Source organism: Betta splendens, chromosome 11, assembly GCF_900634795.4.
Source record: "Betta splendens chromosome 11, fBetSpl5.4, whole genome shotgun sequence".
Taxonomy (NCBI): Eukaryota; Metazoa; Chordata; class Actinopteri; order Anabantiformes; family Osphronemidae; genus Betta; species Betta splendens.
Window position 1 is genome coordinate 11,660,898 of NC_040891.2, and position 25,265 is coordinate 11,686,162.

At 44.7% G+C, this 25,265-nt stretch overlaps 1 protein-coding gene across 3 annotated transcripts; it reads right to left on the reverse strand.

The window, feature by feature from the left end:
- Positions 1 to 133: 133 nt before the first annotated feature.
- Positions 134 to 25,051, reverse strand: ash1l (ash1 (absent, small, or homeotic)-like (Drosophila)). Of its 3 annotated transcripts, none has more exons than XM_029166571.3 (27): positions 24,750 to 25,051; positions 23,709 to 23,803; positions 20,089 to 20,893; positions 14,892 to 19,299; positions 12,447 to 13,101; positions 12,102 to 12,275; positions 11,891 to 11,985; positions 11,722 to 11,795; positions 11,530 to 11,575; positions 11,312 to 11,420; positions 11,012 to 11,218; positions 10,777 to 10,923; positions 9,050 to 9,158; positions 8,795 to 8,944; positions 8,304 to 8,371; positions 7,943 to 8,109; positions 7,666 to 7,818; positions 7,419 to 7,473; positions 6,891 to 7,023; positions 5,576 to 5,848; positions 5,161 to 5,247; positions 4,969 to 5,059; positions 4,327 to 4,465; positions 4,052 to 4,224; positions 3,755 to 3,921; positions 2,906 to 3,398; positions 134 to 2,556 (listed from the first exon to the last, which is right to left on the reverse strand). In XM_029166571.3, the coding sequence occupies exons 3-27, from the start codon at positions 20,695 to 20,697 to the stop codon at positions 2,465 to 2,467; spliced, it is 8,874 nt and encodes a 2,957-aa protein (XP_029022404.1). In that variant the 5' UTR covers positions 20,698 to 20,893; positions 23,709 to 23,803; positions 24,750 to 25,051; the 3' UTR covers positions 134 to 2,464. The 3 variants fall into 3 exon arrangements, with proteins under 3 accessions (XP_029022404.1, XP_029022403.1, XP_055368737.1); XM_029166570.3 differs by having other exon boundaries at positions 24,655 to 25,051; XM_055512762.1 differs by having other exon boundaries at positions 2,933 to 3,398; positions 24,750 to 25,050.
- Between the last annotated feature and the right edge of the window lie 214 nt (positions 25,052 to 25,265).

Sequence of the window (25,265 nt, forward strand, 5' to 3'; positions counted from 1 at the left end):
CCATTCTGCGTCTTCCTTCTAGTATGTTGCTCTGAAATCAGTGTAGACACCAATAGTTATTAGCAGAGAACCAACAAGGTGGACATTTAGCTGTGAACTAGCTGAGGAGCAAAGCATAACAGCAGCGAGTGTATTCACAATAATGTAGTGCTTTTTATTAAAAAACAAACAAACAAAAAACAAAAAATATAAAACAAAAAGTAAAAACCAACAGCATTTTTCATGACTTAAGAATCATAATTACAAACCTTTAACGAGTGGAAGAAGTTTTTTGACAAACTGTACACATCACAAAATGTCCACCAGTCTGCCATTTACAATGCTTGCATCTTATTTTGTGATTGTCTAAAAATAACTAAACAAATTACACAAAACACACAAATACAAGTACAAGCATCATACAATGACTGCTATCACAAAACAGAACCATTTCCTATTTGAAAAACAAAAATAATAACATGATAATGGGCTGACAGCTCTACTTTTGTTTCTGTCACCATTTAAAAATATCATAACATTTTTATGTTGGTTTGTTTTTTTAGTGTTCAACACTTTGCAGCAAAAAACAAGGAGTACATTTCTCCTTAAAAGTAATATTATTAACAATATTCAGTGACAAAGGTGTCGTTGCTGTGTCACTGTCATGTCCCAATGCCTTCTGTGTCTGTAAGACATTCTTCTTGCTCATGCAGTACATAGATGACTTTCATTTATAGGAACAAAACAAAACTCGGGTCAGGAATTTCAGGTCATCAAGACAGTAATGGTGAGATTTTTCTGGACATTAAAAAAAATTATTTCCTCCAGGTTTAAGTGTCTTCATTATAGTAATACAAACGGAAGAAATTATATTATCATCATTATAATAATCATAATACATTTAGGGCTGAGTCCTGTACAGTACAATAATAAACAAATTAATTTTCAAGATATTGCTTTTGGAGACACTTCTCAATGTAAAGTGTGTATATTTACATAACTTGGCACTGTACAGCTTCCTGTCCACGTTCTCTCGCTCTCTCTCCCCGTCAGTGTCTCATTCTTGTCACTTCTGTCAGTTTAACGCTCTGGGGCATTGCAGACTGTCCCTTTACTAGCAGAGGCATTTGGGGGGGGAAAGAAATCTCATCAAATATCACAATTTATTTTTAAAACATTCTCCATGGCAACCAGAAACGTAGTCTAAAGACAAAAAAAGGATCTTAAGGCCCTGCCCCTCCCAATATACAGTATACACCGCCCCACCCATATCACAGAATATTAAGAAAATATGACCATCACGATACATTTTATGTTAAGTATTGTTTTCCATAGTTTTCTTAAAACTGTTAATTGCCATCAAGCCCTTATTTTTTTCATTTTTTTAAAAAGGTATATCTTCAAGAAATCTGGCAGAGTACAGACACATAGTAAATGTGTACTTGCGCACACACTTGCACGCAAGGCAGTCGGAGAGCACGGCTGTGTAAGGCGTTACAGTTGAAGCCGGTGTCCCACCCACACGCCTGATTTAGTTAAGCTGGTGAATCATGTTACTTCAAAAAAGGGGCGAAGCTGACTGCCTCACGAGAAAATAACATTTTTAAAACCTCAGCAAGACACTTTGACTGACAAAAGCACACACTCAATCTGCCCTCCCCGCCCGTTACTCTAGAAACAAACACACCCCGGCCTCTTTTGTTCCTAAATGAGTTACTACAGTATAACAGGAAAAAGATAATAGACTTTTTAACTCACTTTTTTCAGACTGCATCATCCAATACTGTGAGAGTGTTAGTGTGTTTTCATTATAGATACATTACACAGAGCTTCACAATATCCATGGTACCAAAAGTGCAGTTCGCCACCCTCGTTCTCTCTTCTTCATGAGCAGCATCTGAGCACACCGCTCAACTTACATTTCTTCTACGCCATTTTGCCCCGGCGGTCCCAGCGCAGATCTTTGCTCATCTGTCACATTTTGTCATTGCAGCTACGCCCCGCTAGGGGGAACAATTCTCCAGCATATGAATCCCCACTGACTCAAATGACTACTCATCCGTCACTCTGTCTATCCCTATTCAGTACCAGTTGTTTCATTTCTGATGCTCGCTAGTGGAATTCATCCACCCATGCTTGTAATGTTCAATGCATTTAAGTGCATGGGTTAATTCTCCTATGTTCATAAAAACAAGTTTTGCATCCAACTACTTAAATAAGCAAGAAGTCTGGGTCAGCGCTCTCGACGCACTCCTTAAGAACTCTAAAATTGCTGTGGAGTCAGCGCTTCCAACCCCCCTCCACCCTCTCAGAGTTGAGATTATAGTGTCAGAAGAGGTAAACTGGAAGAGACCCCCAGGGATGCATTGTGATCCTTAATAGCTGGACAACTAACAATGCTCATTTCCCTTTTTGCTGTCACTCCAATTTCTGCCTCCTGCTCACATACGTGAAAGGCGGTGTGCTTGACAGGCATGTGGCAACATTATTTTCTTCCCAAAAAATCACAGAATCCAAGCGTGCGTCGCCGTAGCCGTCGCCCTGCGCCCTCCTCCAGGAGATAGGTGACATCTATTGCTGTTAAAAGAACAAAGAGCAGAGGAAAATTAGAAAGAGGAGCTTAGAACAGCAGGTATCAGTGAGTAAGGCAGACAGATGCTACAGATGCATTAAGTTGAAAAGAAATAGTCAACCTATGGCGTGAAACCACGTGTGTCAAGTTTTACATTTACAAATGACAGGTTTTGGAGTCTTTTAGTCATTCCTGGTCTTTACTGTGAAGCAGTAGCTGGTTCCATACACAGTTCTAATCAATCATATCAGGTCTTAAACACGTTTTTAGAGGAAGTATTATAGTATGTAGTCAATCTAAATGATGTGTAACAAATTATTTGAAAGTTTAACCCTAATTTATTTGTTGACCTACCCCCCTGCTTTGTTCCCGGGCCCTCACCATTCTTGCTGGGAGTTCTGTGCAGAAGAGCCAGCAAAATTTTGTTCAGTCGTTCTCTCTGGGCCTCTCTCCTACCCAGAGTTGGGAGGTGCAATGGTGAGGAGGCGGCAGACGAGGATGGAAGTTCGAGCATCTCTCCTATCCTCTCCGTGGAACCCTCCTCCAGCTGTTTGGGCTCCTCATTCTCCTGTCCTTCATCTTCCTCCTCATCTTCATCTTCATCGCCATCTCCATCTCCATCACCTACCTGGTCTGCTCTGGACTTTACTGAAACAAGTTCAGGATCCTCTGGAGCTATGTCCATGTCATCCTCCATTTGCCTCCCATCTTCCACCTCAGGTTGGAAATCTTCACCCCGTTCACAAGAAGAGCCTTCATCCTCACAGCCTCCAGATCCTTTGGGCCGTTCAGTCTTCCAGGCCGAGCGGCCTCCGTTCCTCTTGTAGTTGTCAGGAACATAATGAGGCTAAAATGATGAGAACAGGGTCAAAAAGTGTTAGCAGATATTCTGAAAAGTGACCTTAATTAAAGTTTTTTCAAACAAAGACACTTTTAAATGAAGGATTCATCCCAAATATTGCATATAAATAAATTACCAGAGATTTGCAGGTGTGTTTGCCTGAATATGTGATTTAGTTTAGAAACACAGTGGCATTTTGTCTTCAGTTGTTTTCTAGTGAGCCCCACGTCACCTAAACACAGCGATCAAATGTGCTCTGGTCTGTAATATTAACTCTCCGCTTAAAATAGCTTTCAGGACCTATAAATCAAGAGTAGATTCCTGCACAACAGCCCAACCCTATCAGGACCCTCGTCTCTCACCGAGAAGTCCCTTTTGGGAGTGAGCCGCTTGGGGAAATGGTTGAAGGCATATGGCTTGGTGCAGACTGGGTAGCGGTTGCGATGGATCTTGTAGAACAGGTGGGCAGACTTGTCCAAGCGGTAATCGCAGATGTACACATCCTGCTCTTTGACACCTTTCGGCCGTCCTGTATAAAGAAAAGATGCTTTTGTATGCTAATGTTTGGCTTAATAGTTAAAGCCCAAGTTCAAACCTGGGAGTAAACAAACAAAAAGCAAAAGGCACATGTGGGTGAGCAAGGATGTTTGTGCTCCCACCTTTGCAATAGGTATAGAGATCAAGGACACAGCAGGTTCCCACCACTGCCTCCAGGGGGATGATCTCATACAGTGGCATACGAAACAACTCGTTCTGGTAGAACCGCCGTGATGGAGAATGATGCGTCTCATGGGGACGGAAGTAGTGGTGCCCAAAGGCAAACCTTTCACCCCTGGAAGGTACAAGGCCACACAGAAAAAGCCATTATATTACACAGTGAGACACAACGGAGATTTAATAATCACAAGCTATTACTACAATGTCGGTGACTTACTTCTCATTCTTCCAAAGTTTCTCAATTCGGAAGATGTCGAGTTTGTCTCGATTGATGTGCGACAGGAGACGATAGGACTGTCTGACAGGTTGGCCCTCGGGCGTGCGCCTGCTGTCTCTCATCAGATACACACAGTCACCTGTACACAACACATACACATAGACAGGTTAGTCATCTAAAATGGTACATTTCGTAAGAGGCCACATTTTTCACAAAATAATAAATTTCCCACAGAAAGACACGTCTCAATAACATTCTGATGAGAGAGCCACATTCTGAACTACTCACAGGTCAAGCTCAGAGAGCCAGCCTCTTTGAGTGAGAATAAAAAAGCTTTCATGTCCTTGAGAGAATGTGGAGGTTTAGCAACAGAAAACCTCTGCTTCTCCAGAAAACCAGTCTGTCTCTATTAATGTCAGAGGTATTTCAGTACCACATGTACTGTTAAGAGTTACAGGTGACTTAAAGAAGATGTGAAGGTTCCAGGTTCTGTTCATTGTCATCCAACCCATCTGTCAGTGGGTTGAATGACCAGACTGCTGTAAATTAAGGAACAGCTTCTTCTAGTCGTGTGAGATCACAGCCCAGCATACATCTTGTACCAAAACTACCATTTATAGATTTGTTCACTGCTTTTTATACCTTGGTGTAGCAACAGATCATCTCTAAGGAGGCAGATATAGTAGATTGATCCAGCCTGGGCATAGCTGGGCTGTGGAATCATGGGAACCTCCTACAGAGGACGCAACACACATGTTACATTAGAAGATGGCAAGTTTGTCCTAGCAAGAGACAGTGTTAAATCATACAGAGCTGTTTTGAGTGGACACATACCCTGTCTATGGGCCGAGGATCACACTGTTCACACAAGTAGTGCTCCACTTCTGTTTCCAGCCGCATGCAGTCAAAGTGTTGCCACACCTTCAAAAACATCAAGTGAAAAAAACTATTTGAATCAGTTCTCAGGAAGCTTATACCAATCTAGTGTGCTGGTGATTTACATATGTTGTCCATAATTCATGTTTAATTATTATTTGAATATTTGTGACCTTCCTTCTTTTGTGTGTAAACATATTCACAAAGGATAGAAAGCACACTTTTATTTCGAAAAATCTCCTTGAAAAAGCTCTTTGTGAAGTTTCAAAAACATGAAAGCAGTCGCTACAGCAGACGTAACTATCAGCCAGTCTGGAAAACTGCATTTTTCAAGAGCTTTATCCAATTATATGACTGTGACACTTTTTCTTACCATGCACTTTTCACACTGGATCATTAAACCTTCGTCCTTGTACATGCCACAAATGCAACGGATGACATCGTCGTCCTTGTTATGAGACCCCAGTCCGCTCCCTCCGTGGTGGTGGCCGTGGTCCCTCTCCAACGAATCCGAGCTGTCGGCCTCGCTAGCGGTCTCGCCCACAATCTCATCAATCTGAACCGCAGCTTCATGGCGAGCGCTGTAGTACGCTTTCCTCAACCTGCACACGTCCCTGCCCACGGATGACTTTCTGCCGTAATATTTCTGGTGAGAAAAGGAGGCTGTTAAATGCCTAAAACACCTGTAGTGTGATATGATAGGACATCATGCAGAGACAAAATAATCTGAGGCAAACGGCTGTTTATTCAGTAAGTCAGTCAAACAAGACAGGAGTCAAAGCTCGCAGCTTTGGTCAAGACAAAGAAAGGATGTGTTTTCATAGTTTACAGCTGCCAAGGGTTCAGGGCCAACATCCTCCTCTTCAGAGCAAACCACAATAAACCACATTCCCATCCCCTTTTATCACTGCCATAATGGTCAGTGGGACCAAAGGGTGAATCTAATTTAGACCCCACTTCAAACTACTCAGAGAAGCTTGTTCTTCCATTCAGAGAGGTTTCAAGTGGCACTTGTTTAAACTGCTACATCACACAGATGTAACAGTTAAGGACCTACAATGTGTGTACAGAGGATAAGGAGCTAGGAAGTTATATCTCATTTGGGAGGTGTTTGTGCATGAGAAGAAATTAAAACAATGACTGAGTAGGAGGAAAATGTGCTGGAGCTGCAGGGTAACAGCCTAAATTATCTTTTTGATGAGGCCTTCTGATGTTGATTGAGCTTTGAAAATCTGTGCTCATGAGTCTCACAAGAGTTCTTATCAGTATTATTATCAGTATTACTACGATAAAGACTGGATTCCATATCAGCCTTTGAGCAGATGTAATCACGCTGGTCTTACTAACAGTTGTTGCTGCAAACAATCAGAATGATCTTTAACACAGACTGAACACTGTGTTTTCATTTGATAAATCCATTTGTCTTAAATAATTACATTGGGTTTATAGTTATAGCTATTGATTACTAGAGTATTTGGGTGTTTTTTTCAGAAGTCACCAATTAATTATGTATTTAAATAAATGAGATCATTAAAATACTAACATTAATTATCTTGCACTGGTCCACTCAGTGTTGTGTGATGTTAAAACAGTTTATTTAGACACACTTCACAGATTTACAACCTCCCTTCAATCTTTGAAACTTTCTTACTGTTCACTGATTTTTCTATCTAATGCCCCCCCCTTACCTCAGCATTGCGGAACACTTTGAGCATGTCCGTGTCAAAAGCTTCAACAGTCTTGTAGTGGCCAGTAAGAATTTGCTTCTCAATTGTGCTCAGGTCCAGAGGATCAGACACCTTCTCGTAGTACTGGCTGTTCCTTTGTGCCACATAAAAAAAGGATAATTAGGTCTTGCACATGTGGAGGTTTAAAATTCATACAGTAAAAAAAAAAATACTTCTATGCATGAAATCCATAAGACTACAGGTCTTTAGAAAGCTCAAATCCGAGCAAGGCAGCGTTAGTGTGAAGTGTGATGTAGCAAAGAAAAAATGATGAGCTGTTATTGTTTTGACACACACAGTGATTACTGTCAATACTGGACCAAAATCAAAACACAAACTGTCACGGCTGAAATGTGTGGTGGAAGATAAACTGTTACATCATGTGGGTGTTACACGCTGATAGACCAGATAACGCAGAAACTCTGCTCAGTGGGCAAACAGTTAAACCTTATGAATGAACCGGTCGACGTGTAGGTTTGTATCTCCTACCTCTTCCGTGATGGCAGGTTCACCAGCGGAGCAGCAAGTGTCTGGCCAGATGAATCTGAGGGAGCATAGAGGCAGTAACATGTGTGGTTAAGTGGATTTGCGCATGACAGAGATCAAGTAGATGATATGAAACAAATGTAAGATATTATATTTAACATGAGACAACACAGAAACAGCTGTGTCTGTCTGTCTGTCTGGACATATTTGTATAGGTGCATTTTGAAGTTTTATCCACAGATAAACTAACCTTTGTAGCTGGTTATCATGTCACAAATCTCCTTGAAGATGTGTGCGAGGCGAGCAGTGCGCGTAACTTCTGTGTTTTCCTCAGCGGCAGCGAGTCTTCGTGTGCGAACTGAGCGTGACGTCTGAAGCGCTGAGAACTGCGTCAAGAACACATCTGGAAACCAGGGATGAACATTATATTACAGCACATACAATTTATTTATGTCAGTGGTGTAGGCTCATAAAGTCAGTTACCTAACCCCAAGCATGCCATCATAAAGTTAAGCCCAACCACTCACCCGACTTAATGTTGCCATCATCGCGGATGACTCCACCCCAGCGTGTATACAATGACAGGCTGCCGGGGTCTCGCTCTCTCTCCCCCTCTCTCTTTAGCAGCTCCTGTTTCTCCCTCATCTTCTCCCAGTTCCTCAGGAGAAACACTCGATGCTTCAAGACAAAGTTCCTGATGATTGAGGGAGAAGATAAAGTGTCTATGTTGTGCAACAATCTGCTTGTTCCAAAGATATCAACCACCCAATGTGAAATGTATACATTCTGTACAGAAATGACTGAAACATTAATTAGGTGTATACAATCAGGCGCTCTGATAAGAGTTCTCTCTCTCTTGTCAGATTCCAAGTGTTTTTATGTTTTTACCTTTCTCTGTTGGACATGGGCTTCATGAGATGAGGGTAAAACTTGTTGCTGTCACTTGAATCTTCCTCCTAAATATAAAAAAAATCATATATATGTATATATATGTATATTGCACTGAATTTAAAAGAAAACAACCCTTAACCTGGTAGCTTACTTCTGCCATTAAACAAGGCTACACAGTTAAATTTTAGGTCATACGATTCAGCCCTAATTCAAGTATATATATTCTTTAAAGGTATTCTGAGTAACTTTTTTAGACACTTTGTGGCCCATTAAAAGAGCCTCGGGGACACAGACGCATTCATGCTCTAGATAGACACTGCACCTGATTTGAATTAGGCACTTCCAGACTTTAAACAGTCTTTCATTAAACCAGAAATAGTAACATATAGCTATAGTTTAGAAATAATAGCAAACTATTTAGAACAAACTTTAAATGAGTCTCTCTCAAGTAAAAATTCCCTTGAATCATGCAATAAAACATTACTGACTCGTTTCTTGAGCTGGTGTTTGGATTTTCTCTTCTCCTTAAGTCGTCCCAGCCGCCGAATCCCTCCTGTCTTTCCAGGCAGGCCGTTAATACGCTGGCTTTTCCCTCCGATGATTCCCCGGCAGCTCTCAGAGCCACATTTACACACTTGCTGTAAGTTAGAGGAAAATAGATTGGAAACGCAATAAGATGCTTTTGCTACAGCAAAAGCAGCAATTATTGAATGAAGAGAAGGAAATGGTCACCGATGCTTCACCTGCTCTTCTGTATTGAAAGAATGGAAGTTGTAGTCGTAGGTGAGCTCAGTACCACTGCTGATCTCTTTGAGGGCAAAGAGGCCAATTCTATAAACCCCATTCACCGACCTAAGAAAGACAACAGGTGGAATCAGTAAATGCAAGTCTTTTAAAATAGGACACTGAAGTGAGTTCATAGTACGACTCCATCAATGAAATCAATCAGCTTATTGTGGTTCAAAGGGAATGGTACAAAAGACCGAATTACTTCTTCATCTTGATTTTGAACCCAAGGTTTAATTAATGAAGTCAGAAGAAAAATTGAATTAAATGCATTTTATAATTAGGACAAAAAGAGGACTGCCCCAGTTTCATGTGCTCAATATGGCTACAAATCAACATTTTGCAATTCCTGTTCTTCTCATTTCCAGATGAGCCAGTGCTCCAGCTTTAACTATTCTTCTAAGAATAAAGTCCACTATTCTGTTTGCCAGCCACTTGATAATTTATTTCTTCTATACGAGTAAAAAGCTGGTTCAGCACATTGTCAGGCGCTACAGCTGTATCTAAGGCCCGGCTGTATGTAATCTCTCTTCTGTGACAAGATGGCTGACTCGTAAGACTTTGTGCTGAAAATCCTCCGTCCTTGTGGAGTCTTTTATTTCTGTCTAACTAGTCTTTGTTACGCACTCATACAGACACACACAGACCAGTGCCCTGGATTATGAGCTGGTCTAGGCAGACAGTACAGTTGTCACTCTGACGTCTATTGCAATCTAATCCTCTGAGGGCTAAATTGCGGCAATACATGTTGCAGAGTCACCATATAGAAGAAAATCACACCTACAAAATAATCAAGTTGGATAATTTCAGTTGAGGTTGGTTTTATTCAGTTCCTGAGGGATCGTCCTGATGGTTAAATCCACTACTATAGGAGGCCAGCTCTGTTGTCCTATTACAGTGGATTTAACCACAAGGACGATCCCTTAGGAAGCCAATTAATTTTTTCGGCATGATGCAAGGTTTTTAAGCCATTTAGGCCTCTTGACCCTCATTGCTACCACACGAATATATTATAAGGTTGATGTTGTTAGATATGGTGTTATTGTTAAATGCAGTCCACCTGAGCATATGAAATCTAATCAAACTGTGACTGACTGTGTATCTGTAATAAATTCACAATGTTGAAAATCTTCTAAATACAACAATAATATTAATAAGATGATGATAATGATGATGATGCATGTAGCAGAACCCTTTGAGGGACCCTGCATACAGAAAAGTTACTTCAATATATTTTATCTGCCTCTCTTTCCTGGTATTTTCTGCCTCCTACAAAGTGCGTGGTATTTTGCCCATCTAACCTAAACCACCAGGCACACAAATGGGTAGCAATTAAAGGAAACTGTTTAGGTAATAGGCTAGTCTATTTTCCACTTCGTTAACCTTAAGTGACGGAAGCATTTAGAAACAAAACTACTCAATTCAAGCTGGAGCCACTGTCGTCTTATAACAACTAGTTTAACACTGAATGAATGAAGTGAGATGTTTTAGTCATCACTGACAAAAAATACAATTTACTACACACTCCGGCCATAAGCCACAAGTTGATCCATCTGTATCAACTTGTGGCAGCTGCCCTTCACTGCACCTGGAAGGGCTTATCCAAATCTGGGTTTTGGTAAGAACCCAAAAGCAACACAAGGACATTAACAGGGAGCTGCTTTAAATCTACCATGACACTCACCACTTTTGCATCTCGCAGTTGGGTTCGCAGCTGTGGTTTATGAAGCGAGCTTCATTGCCCATTCGATAGCTGTCAATCACCATGCCACTATCTAGGTTCAGACAGTAGTGGCCACTGTGGGAGAAATACTGCTCCATCATACGGCTCCTGAAAGGAAGGAAGTGGAAGAATGTAAATACAAGTTTGAAGTTACAGAGGTAGTGCATCAGGCATAAGTTTTCTGTCTAGCACTCACCGAAACTCATGTTCACTAACCACCTCTCCCAGGTACTCAATGATAAACTGCCCAGAGCGGAGGGGCTCCTTGGTGCGGATGCCCCAGCCCTTGCCCTCAGCACGAAATCGTTCCAGGCACTGCACCCAATCATGTCTCTGGATGTGCTGGTTGTCACACTTATCACCACATGGACAGGTGCTGGGTGAGCACTCAGCAAAGCTCATTCTGAAAAAAAGAAAGTTTTACCTATTGTCCCCAATACTTTGGACAAACACAAAACAACACATGATGTACAGTATGTTTGTAATATGTCCTTACCTGTTAAGACAATCATCCAGGCAGCCCTTTTCATTTGAGCTGTCAGGAAGTCTACAGTTGCAGGTAGTTGTTTCATAACCAGAGAGAGGCTTCACATCTACGTATACGTCTGTGGCAAAAAAGGGAAGTACCATTTTACATATAAAATTGTTGCTCTCACAAAGCTTGACATGAAAAACTAAGGAATTTGTAGCATCACGATCAGGTTGGATACTTACTTGATCTGATCTTTTTGTAAAGCGGAACATCAGGCCTCTTGTGAAGCTGAAATACAAAACCAGAACAATAAAACAATAAAGCACGGTAGCATTTAATGGCCAAGTGGCCAATTAATAAAGTAGTATTTAATATAAAGAGTCTAAATGATGCTTTCACACTGCACATAAACTATGATTGCTATGACTGGTCACCTGATCATGTTTCCACAGCCATAAGATGTCATAAGGCAACTGGAAATCAATACGTTTCTGCCTCAGATACTTCCCTGAAAAAAAATCAAATCTTAAATCTTAAAACGCAAATATAGGAGATTAATAAACAAGATTTGCAATGACAAAGATGATCAAATTTTAAACTCACCAACATGTATAGGAGCTGGAAACAACCCATAGTCATGTTCCCCAGGTATGTATTCTAGCTTCTCTTTTTTTAGTTGAAGAAGCTGACTTCGGGGGCTATAGGATGTGGAGAAACCACACAATATTATCAGCCTTGAAGACAAATTTTTGCATGTAAAATGAGTAAGAATAAATGAGAGTTGGGATTTGTCTAGGATTTATTTGGGACTCACTCTTCAGTCTTGTACACGTCAGAATACAACCCTGCTTTCTGAAACTTCTTCTTTGGAGGTCTAGCTGCTCGCTTTTCCCGTTGGCTGGGTATGGGAATGGGTGGAGCTTGTTCCCTGGAGACGGTGCCTGGGCGTTCTGGGGAGCAGTGGCCATCTGGCTTGCTTTCCATGGAGCTAAAAATAGAATCATGATTTGGTTTCTAGTAATGACTAGACTTCACAAATGTTTTATATACACGTATAAGCATCTTAACATCAGCACTCACAGAATTTTCTCATCAATATTCCACAGAGACTCTTAGGTATAAAGTTTAGCTTGCAACAGTGGGGTGTATATTGGCTTACCTACGAAAGCGCTGGAGCTCATCCTGTGTAAGCCAGCTTCTTGCTGTCCCTGTTGTGGACCTCGCCACAAGGTTTCCCAGGTTCTCTTCTCTACTTGTTAAATGCTCCTCAGTTTCTTCTACCTCCCCGTCCTCTTCTTCGTCCTCTTCTTCCTCATCCCCTTCTCCCTCCCCCCAGTGCTTCCTCTTCTGACCTTTTCTGTGCTGGCCCTGAACGACGGACTCAATTGCGTCTGTCACTGTATCTCCCTCTCGTCCCCTACCAGCCACTGGTCGTTCTCCCATTCTTTCTCTCTGTCTGTTCTGATTCATTTCAAGAACAGGAGGTGGGGATGGAGGCGGGGAGGGTAAAGGGTGTTTCCTGGGACGTCCAGGGCCTCTCTTCTTCACCACATTGTTACCTGTACGAGCCTGTCTCTGCAGCTTCTTGGCACGTAAGATTTTATTGACATGGTGAAGGCTGTGTTTGAATGACTGTGCCCGATGGGCATGGTGGGGAAGAGATGCATCCAGGCAACAGTCCTGAGAGGGGGAGAGGCAGGAGGAGGAGTGAAACAAAGAAGGTTGGTGATGGTGTTGCTGTCGGTGGTGTAGGGACCCTTCCGGCCCCTCAGAGGCTGAGACGGCCACACCTCTTGTCTGTATACCTGATGACCCTGAACAAAAAACAAAAACGTTATTTTGTAACACATAATTAATTACATAGAACAATGAGCAAGGTGTCCTAAATAGATACCGTTTGTGTGATAACAAATGTATATATCCATGGTCGATGGAATATGATTTTAAACACAAACAAATACTTAACATGTTTTGGCAATTTGCATTTTAATGCAAAAAAAAATCAGATTCAAGATTCAAAGGTAATTTGTAATACACTGAATTATTTAAAACTACTACATTAATACATTGAGAATAAAATGTGCAAGTTAAACTATTTGTAAGTCTCACAACCCTATTAGGTAGTCTCAGACCTGCCCCATGTACAATGACCCACAAATAGTCCCTTCAGTGAGATCAGGGACCCCACACATGTATCACACATCACGTGTGGGGCCCCTTGTTTAATCTGATAACTAGCTTATCAGAGCAGACAATAGTGTCCACCATGTTGGTTCTGTCCTACCCCCCCCGTGCTGTTTGAACTTCTAAACACGTGGTCATCAAGGGTCATGAGTCAGTCAAGTGTTTAGACATGCATGATTTATGTAACACTTAATGATGGAAATGCCTACTAACACCACCTTAAATGTTACTTCTTACATTCCTTTTACTACACCTTCTTCCTCAGAGGGCATCTGTCTACAGCCATTCCCTTCTTGCCTTGTGTGTCAGCTAGTCTCTCCTCTTGACCGCCTCTACCTCTACAGTACAGTCTGCAACCACAGTTTAACCCCTAGTCCAGAGTTTTAATCCAGGATTACTCTGGGTGATCTTGAGTTGCACTGTGCTGCCTCAATGGGCACCTTCCCATTGTATGTACTGACTTGTACATAAACACAAGGTAATACTCACATACCATGCAATGATTGAGGAATTATGTCAACAGCAACATTCATCATGAGCAGAATTAAGATCATTCCAGCTGTTGGGTCTATTAAAGAAGGGGACTAGGCCTCACTCTGTGGTCTTTTGAGGGAAATGTCTACTAAATATAGCGGGTTAACAAAGCACTCCACCTCTGCAGTAAGATGAGCTCTGGCAGAAATGCTGCATCAGCTGTGCCCAACTGTGGCCATCCTCACACCCAGAGGAGCCAAGTTGAGTCATTAGACATATTACTGTGCCAATGCTGCTAGTAATAGCTACCAAATGTGAGACTATTAGAATAATAATTGTGAATTTCCCATTGTGATGAATAAAGTATCCATCTATCGCTTTATCTATAAAGAGGCTTTTTGAAGGAACGAATGGTTCTAGACAAGCATTATAAATTTTTTTAGTATGGAAGAAAAAATAAAAAATTACAGAAAATGTAAGGTCTGTCAGGCCGTTCACTGATCCACATCACTTTTAATATCTAAAAGGGTTACTGCCAAAGATACAGTCCTGAAATCCAATTGATTGTATCGTGTGCCAGTTTAACCATTGCTGTGCCCAGCTATGAGTCTAATCAGACATCGGCTAATCATATTCAGCCACAGGACTCTTACACATACACATTCATACTGTAACAGAGCTATTTTTGGAAAGGGAATTTGGTGCACAATTGACTCCAACAACCTTTCACAATGTCAAATTTAATTTGGGTCAGAACATTTTTTGCATTTAATGTCTCATTAAACTCAAGCTTACAGAGCTACATGAATGACAATAGATTCTGTGCAGTGAAAAGTGTTCACAGGGGGAATTGGTCATTATTGTTGTTTACATTAAGTATACAGCATTTTGCTCATTTCAGTGCATGAATTCAAATATTTATGCCTGTCAAATAAACTGGACTTACCTAAATCTCTCCTCTCTGATGATGTTGACCGGTCCTTCCTCATCGGCCGGTCCATGCGAGAAAAGCTGGAGCTCTCCGGGGCTGCCTCAGTCTTCCTATTCCTGCCAGCCTTTAACGTAGTCCGGGTAAGAGCAGAGGCAAACAGATTTGTAAGGTTTGGAGAGTCATGGGCTCCAGTCTCTACATCTTCTCTAGGGGTAAGTGGTTCCTCATCCTCACTGTCGGAGCAAACGGGTGGGTCTTCAGACTGTCCGTTTGAGAAGGGACCCTGGCCAGGTGCCACGTGACCTCGTGAAAGTTTAGAGTAGTCTGCCTCAGAGCTGCCCATCCTGAACCAGGACTCTACTGGGTGACCTTTTGAACTACTGCCCAGCGCGAGCCTGGAGGGCCCTAGGCAGGACAGGGAGCTCTCTTTGCGTTTATATCTTTCTGCAGATGACGACGAGGAAGAAGAAGGAGAATTGGCAGAAGTGGCAGCCGCTTGTTTGCTGGCACTGGCGTTAGATGTTTCCCGTCCAAACCGGCATCGCTGCAAAGGCTCTGCCATTCCCAAATTGCCAACTCTCTCTTTCCCAGATGCTCCACTGTCTGAAATCCCTGCATTAGCTCGGCTCGCTGAGCCACCTCTTGCTCCCTCCTCTCTGTCCTCTTCAGAACAACGCTCTCTGTGTTTGTGTCTGTGTTTGTGTTTGTGGTGCCAGTTGAATGAAAGCTCAGAAGACATGGGTGGGTACAGAACAGGAGACCTCCCTCCTCCTAGGTACTCCTGCCGGAGCAGCTTATGTTTCTTCTTGTGAAATTTAGAGGGGTTTAGCAGGAGATGTGAAGGGTGGTGATGATGCATGTAAGATGTGGGAGGAGGAGGGGGAAAAGACGGTGAGTGGTGAGAGTGATGGGACGGGGCTGTGTGAGGTGTCTGGTGGTGTGGGTGGGGATACAGAGCACTAGCTGCAGGAAAGCCTCTGTAATAGCCCAACCCCAGGGGCCCAGAGGAGTAAGGAACACTGTAAGAGGGGTGGTAGAATCCTCCACTAGAAAGTGGGAATCCAAGTCCAGGTACAAAAGGAACCTCTGACATAGACTCCCTAAGTTTAGGAGGTCGACCCCGTTTCTTCTTCATGTCTGGTTTACGAACATAGTGCAGTGGATCACATGAGTAGGCAGGATGGGAGTAGTAGCTGCCAAAGTTAACCCTAAAAATTGTAGGCAGAAGGTCTCTGTGGACATAATGATGTGGTGGAGGGCTGCCGGTGCCACCTATACCAGCACTGGCCCTGCTCCCTACCCCTGGGACTCTGCTTGTTCCTGCGGCTATGCCTATTCCACTGCCAAGCCGATGTCCTGTGGTACGGTGTGCAATCCGTATTTCACTTAGTCTCACAACAATTTCATCCAACTCAGCAAGAAAGTCTGGGTCATGTCGGCGTGCCCGCAGTTGCAAGTATTTCTTCTTGCGTTTCCTTTTCTGTCTCTTTAGTTTGTCATAGCCAGTACATCCGTGATTGCGCCGTTTACATTTATGTTTGTGTTTTTCCTTGTGTCCCATTAAGGAAGAGGCAGGAGCTGTTGGATGAGGTCTCCTGGGATCAGGTGATGACCTTGTCCCATGGGGTGATGGAGAGGGTGAGGGATGTTCAACAAGTACAGCTGAATGTCGCCGCCTGCCTCTGGAATTTAGTCCCATCCCTGGACCCAAAGTTGAATTGATGACCCCAGGCATTAATAATCCACTCCCCAACCCAGGAGGCATCCCAATTCCACCCAAGCCTGTCCCTCCTGCTTTCTCACCACGGTCTGAGGTGCTGTTATTGTCTGTTCCTATACCGCTGTCACTGGGCACCGTCTCCTCACTGTGTGACTCACTGACTGGTGATGGCGTGGCTTCTTTTAGCTCACTGAGAGGGGCCGGTGAGGTGGGGTGAAGTGGCCTTGGAGGGGAAAGCTTATGATAATGGTAGTGCTGCCTGTAATGGTGGTGGTGGTGATGGTATCCCCGACAAGACGCCTTTTTCTGGGAAGCTGCTGTAGACATCAATGATGATGTAGATCCCAGCCCGGGGTTGCGAGGATTGGGCACTGAAAAGGTTGGGGGAGGAAAGGAGAATGTGCTGTGGCTATGATGGGGGTTAGAATAGTGAGCATGGCCAGCAAAGTGCACTGAGCCTGGTTCTATAAAGCTGGCATCACTGATAGGACTGTGGCCTCCACTAGACTGTGAGAGGGAAGGGGAAGGGAAGACCTCTGAAGAGGACAGCTGGTGTTGCTGATGGGACTGTGAGTGATGGTGATGGAGTGGGGATGTGGTATTCGGGGACAGGAAAGGTTCAGGTGATGATGTAGCTGTGGCACTAGTCATTGCTTTTGGTTTGCGGCCTCTTCGCTTACCCATGTATATTGTGCCTTTTTTACTGACATTAATTTGTGGCCCTAGTTTTCCCCCAAAAGAAGCAGCCAGGGAAGATAGTGACTGTGTAGCAGATTCCACAGAGCCCCCGACACCACTAGTGGGACCTTTAGGGGTGTCTTCTGTTCTTGGACCTAACAGGATTTGACTAAGAATGCGCTTACGTTTCACACTTTTCATTTTGTTGATCTTTCCTATAAGAGTCTTCATAATAAGCTGCCCATTTCCTTTATTGCGGAACCGTTTATCTCCCATGTCCCCAGCCTCTGGAGCCAACGTAGGAGGCTGGCCTTCCTGTGGTAAGGTAGGGGGAAGGCGCTTGGGACGTCCACGTTTTCTAGGCATAGGTTTAGGGGGGTTCAGGTCTACCTCTGGGTGAAGAACAGGGGGATCCTGCTCTTCCTTGGACTTGAGTAAAGAAGAAAACACCTTTGAAGGGGCCAGCTTATTAGACAGGTGTCCATGGGCAGGGCCATCAAGCCTAGGCATTTTCGACTTTGGCCTTCCTCTTTTCCTAGGCTGAGGTGGGAAGATCTGTGACACTGGATTTTGAGGATTTAGTTTGACCTTATTTGGATTGGGAGGCCTGCCCACCGGTCTTTTAACCGGTGGTGAGGGTATTTCCAAGCTTGAAGATAAAGACATCATGTTTTTGCTCTGGTCAAAATGACTGTCCTGGTCCATGCTTTGACCCTGTGTCTTGTTCATCATGCGGCTCCAACGTGGTTTCCTTCCCCTGCGTTTTTTAAGAGGCTTGCTGTCCTGCTCTGTGGGAGAGTCTATGGATGAATCAGGAGAATCATCTCTAAGAGGTGTTTGTGGGCTTTCATCATCTTCATCTAGCTCTAGTGGAGACGGTGCCCTTTGCCTTACAGGCTCAGGAGGACTGCTAGTCCGACCAGATCGGCTACTATCCCAGCTGGGACTAGGCTTGCTTGGACTAGAGCTTTTTCCCCTCTCAACTCGCAGTGACTGGTTAATAGCCCCTTTGTCTTTCCCGTCTGCTTTTCCTGTTGGAGACGGCAATTTGGTTAAGTCTCTGGGACTGTCCCTGTCCTGCTCTCTCTCGTTTGAACTGCATTCCTCTGCAAGGGCTGGACTCTCTCGTGCGTGATGTCCTTGTGAGGGAACAGGGGCGCCCAGATGACTTACTGCACTCACTGTCCTCTGCTCAGCTGAGGTGGCGGAAGAAGATGAAATAGGACAGGATGGTGAAGATGTGGTGTGGGATAAACAGTGAGCAGGACGTGACTGTGGCTTAGAAATGCTACTGTTGCTGCTGTCATTGTTGCTGTCCTTTGAAATGGCTGACAGGCGATTATTGCCATAGATGAGAGCTGGGCTGCTGCTGCGACTACTATTGTTGCTGCTGTTGCTGACGTTGTTACTGCTACTGCTATTGGCTTTCCCAGTCCCTTCTGAGTCCTCCTTCCTTAGTGGTGCCTGGATTGGTAAATTTTCCAAAATATTGTCCTTGTTCCTGGAACCATATGGCCGGCCAGGTGGTCGTGACACAGGAGGTGGTGGTGAAAGATGGACCATTCGGGAGTATGTGTTCCTATTTGCCATGGCCCTGTCTCTTTGCTTTGCTGTGGGGGCCATGAAGCCTGAGCTTGGTAGAGGAGGGGCAGGGTCAGTCTTTGTTGTTTTAGCTGGCTTAGGGTTCTTTGATGGTGGGCATGTCGCTATAAGTTGGGCTAATTTCTCAGTGACTGTGGGTGCTCCCCAGTTTTGAACACTTTTGTCCTTATCCTTTTGACTTTCAGAGCTGTAGGTGTATTGAGGAGGTTTGACACCTTCAAAATTAGATTCCTTTGATGCCGGTAGTGGTGGTGAAGGTGAAGATGTCCGGGGATTGAGTTGTGGAGTTGGCGTTTTCTTTCCAGATGAATGCATTTTGCTGTCTGATGAAGGGCGGTGAAGGTTAAGGGGTCTTTCAGATGTGTTGGTAGCTGCTTTTGCCTCTGACTTTGTATCAGATTTGCAATCCATCTTTGGTGGACCCTGCAGAAAAAGATGACAAGATGTTAATGAGTGAATTAGTGATACATTCAACATTCAATTCAACAATTAAGAAATAATCCAAGTATCCAATTTCTTCATTACATGGATGTATTACAAATTTTTCCTTTAAAAAGGTATTTTACTTCAATGGCCTAAAAATAAAATAGTAGCATTCATAGAATGTCTTGTGACAAATTCTAACTGTAGTGCTGTTTCTGCTGATAACAAATCTATAACAAATAACAAATCTAACCTTAGACAGCTGCAAGTACAAAATCTCAATCACCAACAGGTTTCTTTAAATTTCAGTTAATTGATAAGACTTCCAGTCTAGTTCTACTTCCCCAGCAATGCCCATGGGGGAAGTTACACTCAACTTAATAACACTTATGAGGGTCAGACTGAGGACAGAGAAGGAGAGTGAGAGAGGTCATGCAGCGAGGGGGTGGAGAGAACATTGCCAGGCAGAGACAGAGGCCAAACGGCAAACGGAGCAGGACTGAAGGGGGTGGCTCGTGATGAATAGAGACAGTCTAACAGAGAACACAAAGAAAACTAAAGAACAATTTATGCTCTCTACTTAATCTGTGCAATAACATGTTAATTACTAGCGTAACCTTATTATGGCCCACAGTCTTACTGATAACATGAAGAAACACAAATCTGTGCACAAAACAAATGCTAAACACTGGTGAACATGTTGACGGTAAACACTCCACTTTTAGCAAAGTGGAGGTTTACCCTGTGCAAAATCGAAATGCATAAATTGACAATGCTCTCCCTCCTTACCCTTTTTCCTGGAGCATTCCCATTCACTTGGGAGGGTGAGAGGGTGTTAGTGCTGGCCAAAGGTGGAGCAGCAGGAGGTGGCGTAGGAGCTTTAGAAGAGGCGATTGCAGCAGATGTTGGAGCTGGTGTGGTGACGCTGGGACTCTTCTCCCGCTCTTTTTCCCTGACTTGTAAAGGACTGTGGCTCTGAATGCCTGACCCATCACCTGTAACTCCTGCACGATTCCCACGGGCACTGCCTCCCCCACGACCCGTATGCCTCACAGTGGCCCTGAAGGCGGGGCGGCACACATAATTCTCCAAGATCTTAGGTGGCTTCTTCATGCGCTTTGCCTGAAGGCCGATCTTAAGTTTGACGTTACCCTCAGACAGACTGCTCTCTTTGATGGAGAAGTGCGACTGGTCACTACCAGCACCTCCTGGACCACTTGTTCCTGCCCCTCCTGCACCAGCAGGGGCGACAGCAACTTCCTCCTTCTCTCTGTCTCTCTTCTTTTCGTCCTCGTCTTCTTTCTTTCCACTTCCTCCCTCCTTCTCTCGTTCCCCCGTAGGAGCACCTGAGAGGAGAGGGGGTGGGGTTGCATTTCCCCCTTGAATTTTCTGATCCATCAATACTTTATGGGGTACGCAGGTTCAGATGGGAGGGAATGTGTTGGACACCAGGTATAGTTTCTGTCAGGGGATGGGATGGGGGGGTGAAAGGGGGAAAGGGGGGAGGGGGCAGTGGTGAAGGTGAAGTTCTCCTTGATTGGATTTGGCTTCTCTCTCTTCCTTAGCTGTCCAGCCCTCTTTCTCCGTCCTTCAACTGCAAGAGTAAAGATGGATATAGCAGGGAGAGAGAAAGAAGGAGGAGCAGATATTAGTCACTGCCGCATCAACCAGTCAGGATCAGGCAAAAACTGACAGCTCTAAACAATGCCCCACAACTGAGAATTAGTGTCCCATGATTAAATATGGATGTGAGCAGACAGTGCAACAATTTTTATCATCTATTTGGTTAGAGGACGTCCTTCATGCCGTCTGGGTGACTTTTTATGGTGCGTCTGTCCTCACAGCTCATGACGATGTGTGACCTATTTACTCAGCCACAGATCTACCTGAGAAAGGCATCCTTGGCCTCAAGGGCTCTGAAAGGTTTATTTGAAAACTACAAAAGCTGCAATGTCCACAGTCAATCGTTAATCCCAGTGCCACCACATCATTGAGATTTTACAGCATAAGTTCCCACATAAGTTGCAATGAAAACAGGCGCCCGCCATAGTAGTAACCTGAGCATTTGTTACAGAGGAGGGCAGCATGATTCTTAATTGTGCCCCTCAGAGGACAGCCCAATTCAATGAAGTTGTCTACAGCTCCCCATGGTCACTGAGTGATTTAATGTGGATTCGCCCCCAAGCAGGTGCTTTCTCTGGGTGAAGTCATTTGGAGGCAATTCAGAACTGTGACCTCAGCACATTGGGCCCTCTGGGGCTACTGAGAGGATCAAGCTGCCTTTCCCAGCCTTCGCTAGCAGCAACTGAGGGTGAGTGATAGAGCGTCAACTTGCCGGCGGTTTCTTTGCGCCCTACATTAGTGCAGAGCACTAAAGGAGCCACTTAATGGAGCCTCAGGAAAGTCATACAAGTCATAACATCAGCAAAGCATCACAGCAAAGAGTAAACGGGATTCTGGCCTACTCAGAGTTTAGACCAGGTTTGTTTTGGATTGAAACTGTGGAAAACAGTAGTAGAGGTTTTTTAACCACACAGTTCAGCCCAATTTTTGGAATCTGGCCTGTAGTTCCCCCACGCCCTCTTTCTGTGTTCACTCCAATTACTCACTCCATTTCGCCTCAAAACTGCAGGCTCCCCCTTGCTACACATACCACACTCAAATCACACCTCCCTCTTTTCTTTAACACTCCATCAATCTCTGTGTTCTTTTGCTGTTTCCTTTACGCTTTTCCGTCCTCTTTCTCTTTTATTTTGCAAACTTGGAACGCAACGGTAACAGCACACAAACTAAGGTTGCTGTGTTTCCACTTTAATCGAAAACACATTTCGCCCACCATCCCACCCTGTTCCTTGTGTCCTTCTGACGCGGAGTGACAAATGTTCTGCTCATTCCTTTATCCTAAACGCTCACAGTGAAACTAGCTGCTCCTGCTGCCTGACAGCAGCTATGCCAAAAATAAGCCACTGTAGTACTTAAATCTGAGTGGCTTCTGACACAAGTCTAGAGAAAAGCCTCCTGGAGAGTCAAAACATTCCTCTCACCTCTAACAAGCTAAGCCAAGCCGTTTACGGGCAATTATTCTCCTGTAAATGACCAGATAGACACAGAAATACTTTCTGCTTAATATCTTATAAGCCTAAACAGTAGCAAAACACAATATTAAGTCCACCACAAAGGCACTTCTTGTTTTCATAAAGCAGTTAAGACTACACCTATTTTCATAACTGCTATTTGGTTTTACAGTCATACAGAAAAGAACGCAAACACAACTTTACTGGTGTTAAATACAGACATTAGTCACGGCTGGCTGTCATCTGCATGCTTGTTTGACTTTCAGAGCAAAAATCTGCAACAAGAGTCAAAAGTAAGGCATAAAAAACACGAGCCACCGAAAAAGAAAAAAACCATATGAAAACCAGAGAATCAATAATCAATATCAGGCGAAGAACCTAACAAATGGCATAGCAGACAGGAACGTAGTAAACAACTTCCCGAGCCCCCTCCCATGTCTTTCTTTCCTCTCCCTTCCTCCCTCCCTCCCTCCTTCCTCACTTTTGCACACGTTGTTCATAACTGCTGATTTCCCTTTGGCCACAGCAGTAGTATCCAACCCACCCACTCCAGCTCATTCACATGAGGGCTGGCGTCTGCCCCCGGAGCTCCGCGTCATTTCAGGGCTTCTACTCCATCGCTATTACCGCGCAGGACCGGAGAACGAAGCCGAATCCGTTTAACGCTACTATCAAACGGCTCGGGTGCACGCGCACACGTGCATCAGAGCGTTCCCCTAAACGGAAGAGGAGGCGGTCGTGATTCGACGGAGATAAACGCAGGAGAAGCTGCGATAAATCGGGACCGGAGTGACAGGTGTCCGTCACGCCGACATCATCCGAGCATCCTCACGTCGCTCACGCGCGGAAAACTTCATTCGGTGTTAATAAACGCCTAAACCGTGACGCATGCAGTTAGTTTTACATTTCTATTTAATAGTGTTGCCCCATATTTTATGCAAAGACGTGGTTAACCTGCGAAGGGCTGAACAAACCAAATAACGTTATCTGCTTTCGGTTTCCTGTTCAGTCAACACTGGCCCTCAAGGGAATAACTCATGAGTCTGCGAACTTACTAATCACCCTCTATATTCACTGCGAGTACTCATATGAACTCAGCAAATACATCCCCGTTTAGTCATAGTAATAATCACTGTCAATCGAGGAGAGATCCGGGCTCAGAGACGCGCTCCACAGTTCCCAGTTGACGCTGCGCGCATCGCACAGACGTCTGCCTAAACATTCGCGGATTTGCTAAAGATGAACGGGGGAAAACCGAGCCAACAAAGTAGCAGATGCGATTTCACAGATTTCACGCCGTTTTGTCAACACGGAGTCATAACATTACCCACTTACCTCTGTGATTGTCCGGAAACGGCGTTCACATTATTCGGCTCTGCGTCCTCCTTCTGAGCGTCAACGCGGTGGCCGCATATTTTATCTCCCGAGTGCTGATTTGCCAAAACCAAAACATGAACAATGTCAGATTGTTTACTACATCCTCGCTTCTCCGCGCACTACGAGCAAAACGGCAACAGCGCAACTAGAATCCTATTCACGTGTGACAAACGGGCTATTACGAGCGGTCTGACACGTTCAAAATCCGGGCAAACGCTCTTGACCGTCTACTGGACCGGACTGGTCACCTTGTCACCGCCGAAACCAAAGTTGCGATGCTCTAAACCCGGTGTCAGCACGCAACGCTGGACCCATTAAACGTGCCCCGGTGCTACTTAAAGTACTATCAGGCAACGCAGCAGAGTGCTGACAATGGCACGGCCACTTATCAATCCCTGTACCTCGTGTACCGTGAGGGGTTTGTGTTTATTTTACAGGCAGCTAGCAGCTATCGTGCCTCCAATAATAGACAGCCTGCTACATTCCATATCAATGGCACTGGCAGCGGCTAACTAGCATCTACCAGCAGCCTGTTCGAGGGCGATTGAGCCACATTTCGCCCGGCACCGCGTTCGCCGGTGGCGTGTACCGACTGCAAACCTGCAGCTTTCGTGCAATTTGCGCAAAGCGAGTGGACGTGAAACAACACGGGGCAAGTGATGTACGCGAGCTTCCATCTCCGTCACATTCTCGCAGGCACTCGTGTTACTACATCTCAGCTACGACGGCTAACGATGCACTACCGAGTCAGCTAGCGTTAAACCGCCGAAATCCCCCGGCGCTGCCCCGGAGATATCGGCACCAATGAATAGATTGCAACAAATACGCAAATTGTGGCAAAATACACTCCAGCGGTTCGAAACAACAAACGCTGCGCCGTGTAGGTTATTAAAAAAACACTAACTGTCAACAAAATGGCGGCTGCGTTGAATCAACAGAGACCCGAAATGGATCGCCCTCTATTTCTTCTTCCTCGCTGCTAAAGTCCCGTTTCCTTACAGCAACTGGTATCCGTAATATCTGCCGAGATGCTCCCGAATCCACTCCGACACGCCGTTAGCTGGGCCTGGATGTGTCAGAACGGGCCTCTCTCGTTAATCGGGCCTCCATGTCTGCTCAGCCCGTATCGCTACTGTGTCAGTACAACACGGGCATTCTCAGTCCCCGAGAGGAGGGAGGGAGAGGGGGAGGAAGGAGAGGGGAGGAAAGGAGGGAAGGAAAGGAGAGCGGCGCAAATGTCGGCTGAATGCGGCTCCCGCAGTCGCAGCTCATTGAGAAAAACACCCGTGTTTGACTATTTCTGCGCGTTGCCGCGGGGAGCTGCGTTTTCGCCGGGACCAGGGCGTGTTTGCTGGCGTGCAGCGGCCGCTGTCACGCCGGCGGTGCCCGGCCAGGGAGAGTGTCAACACGGGCTCGGAGTCTATAAACAGCGCGCGAGGAGGAGGCGGCGGGAGCCGCGCAGCCTTCAAAGCGCCCGTTCTGCCGCGATTCACATAAAACACACAGCCGGGCTCA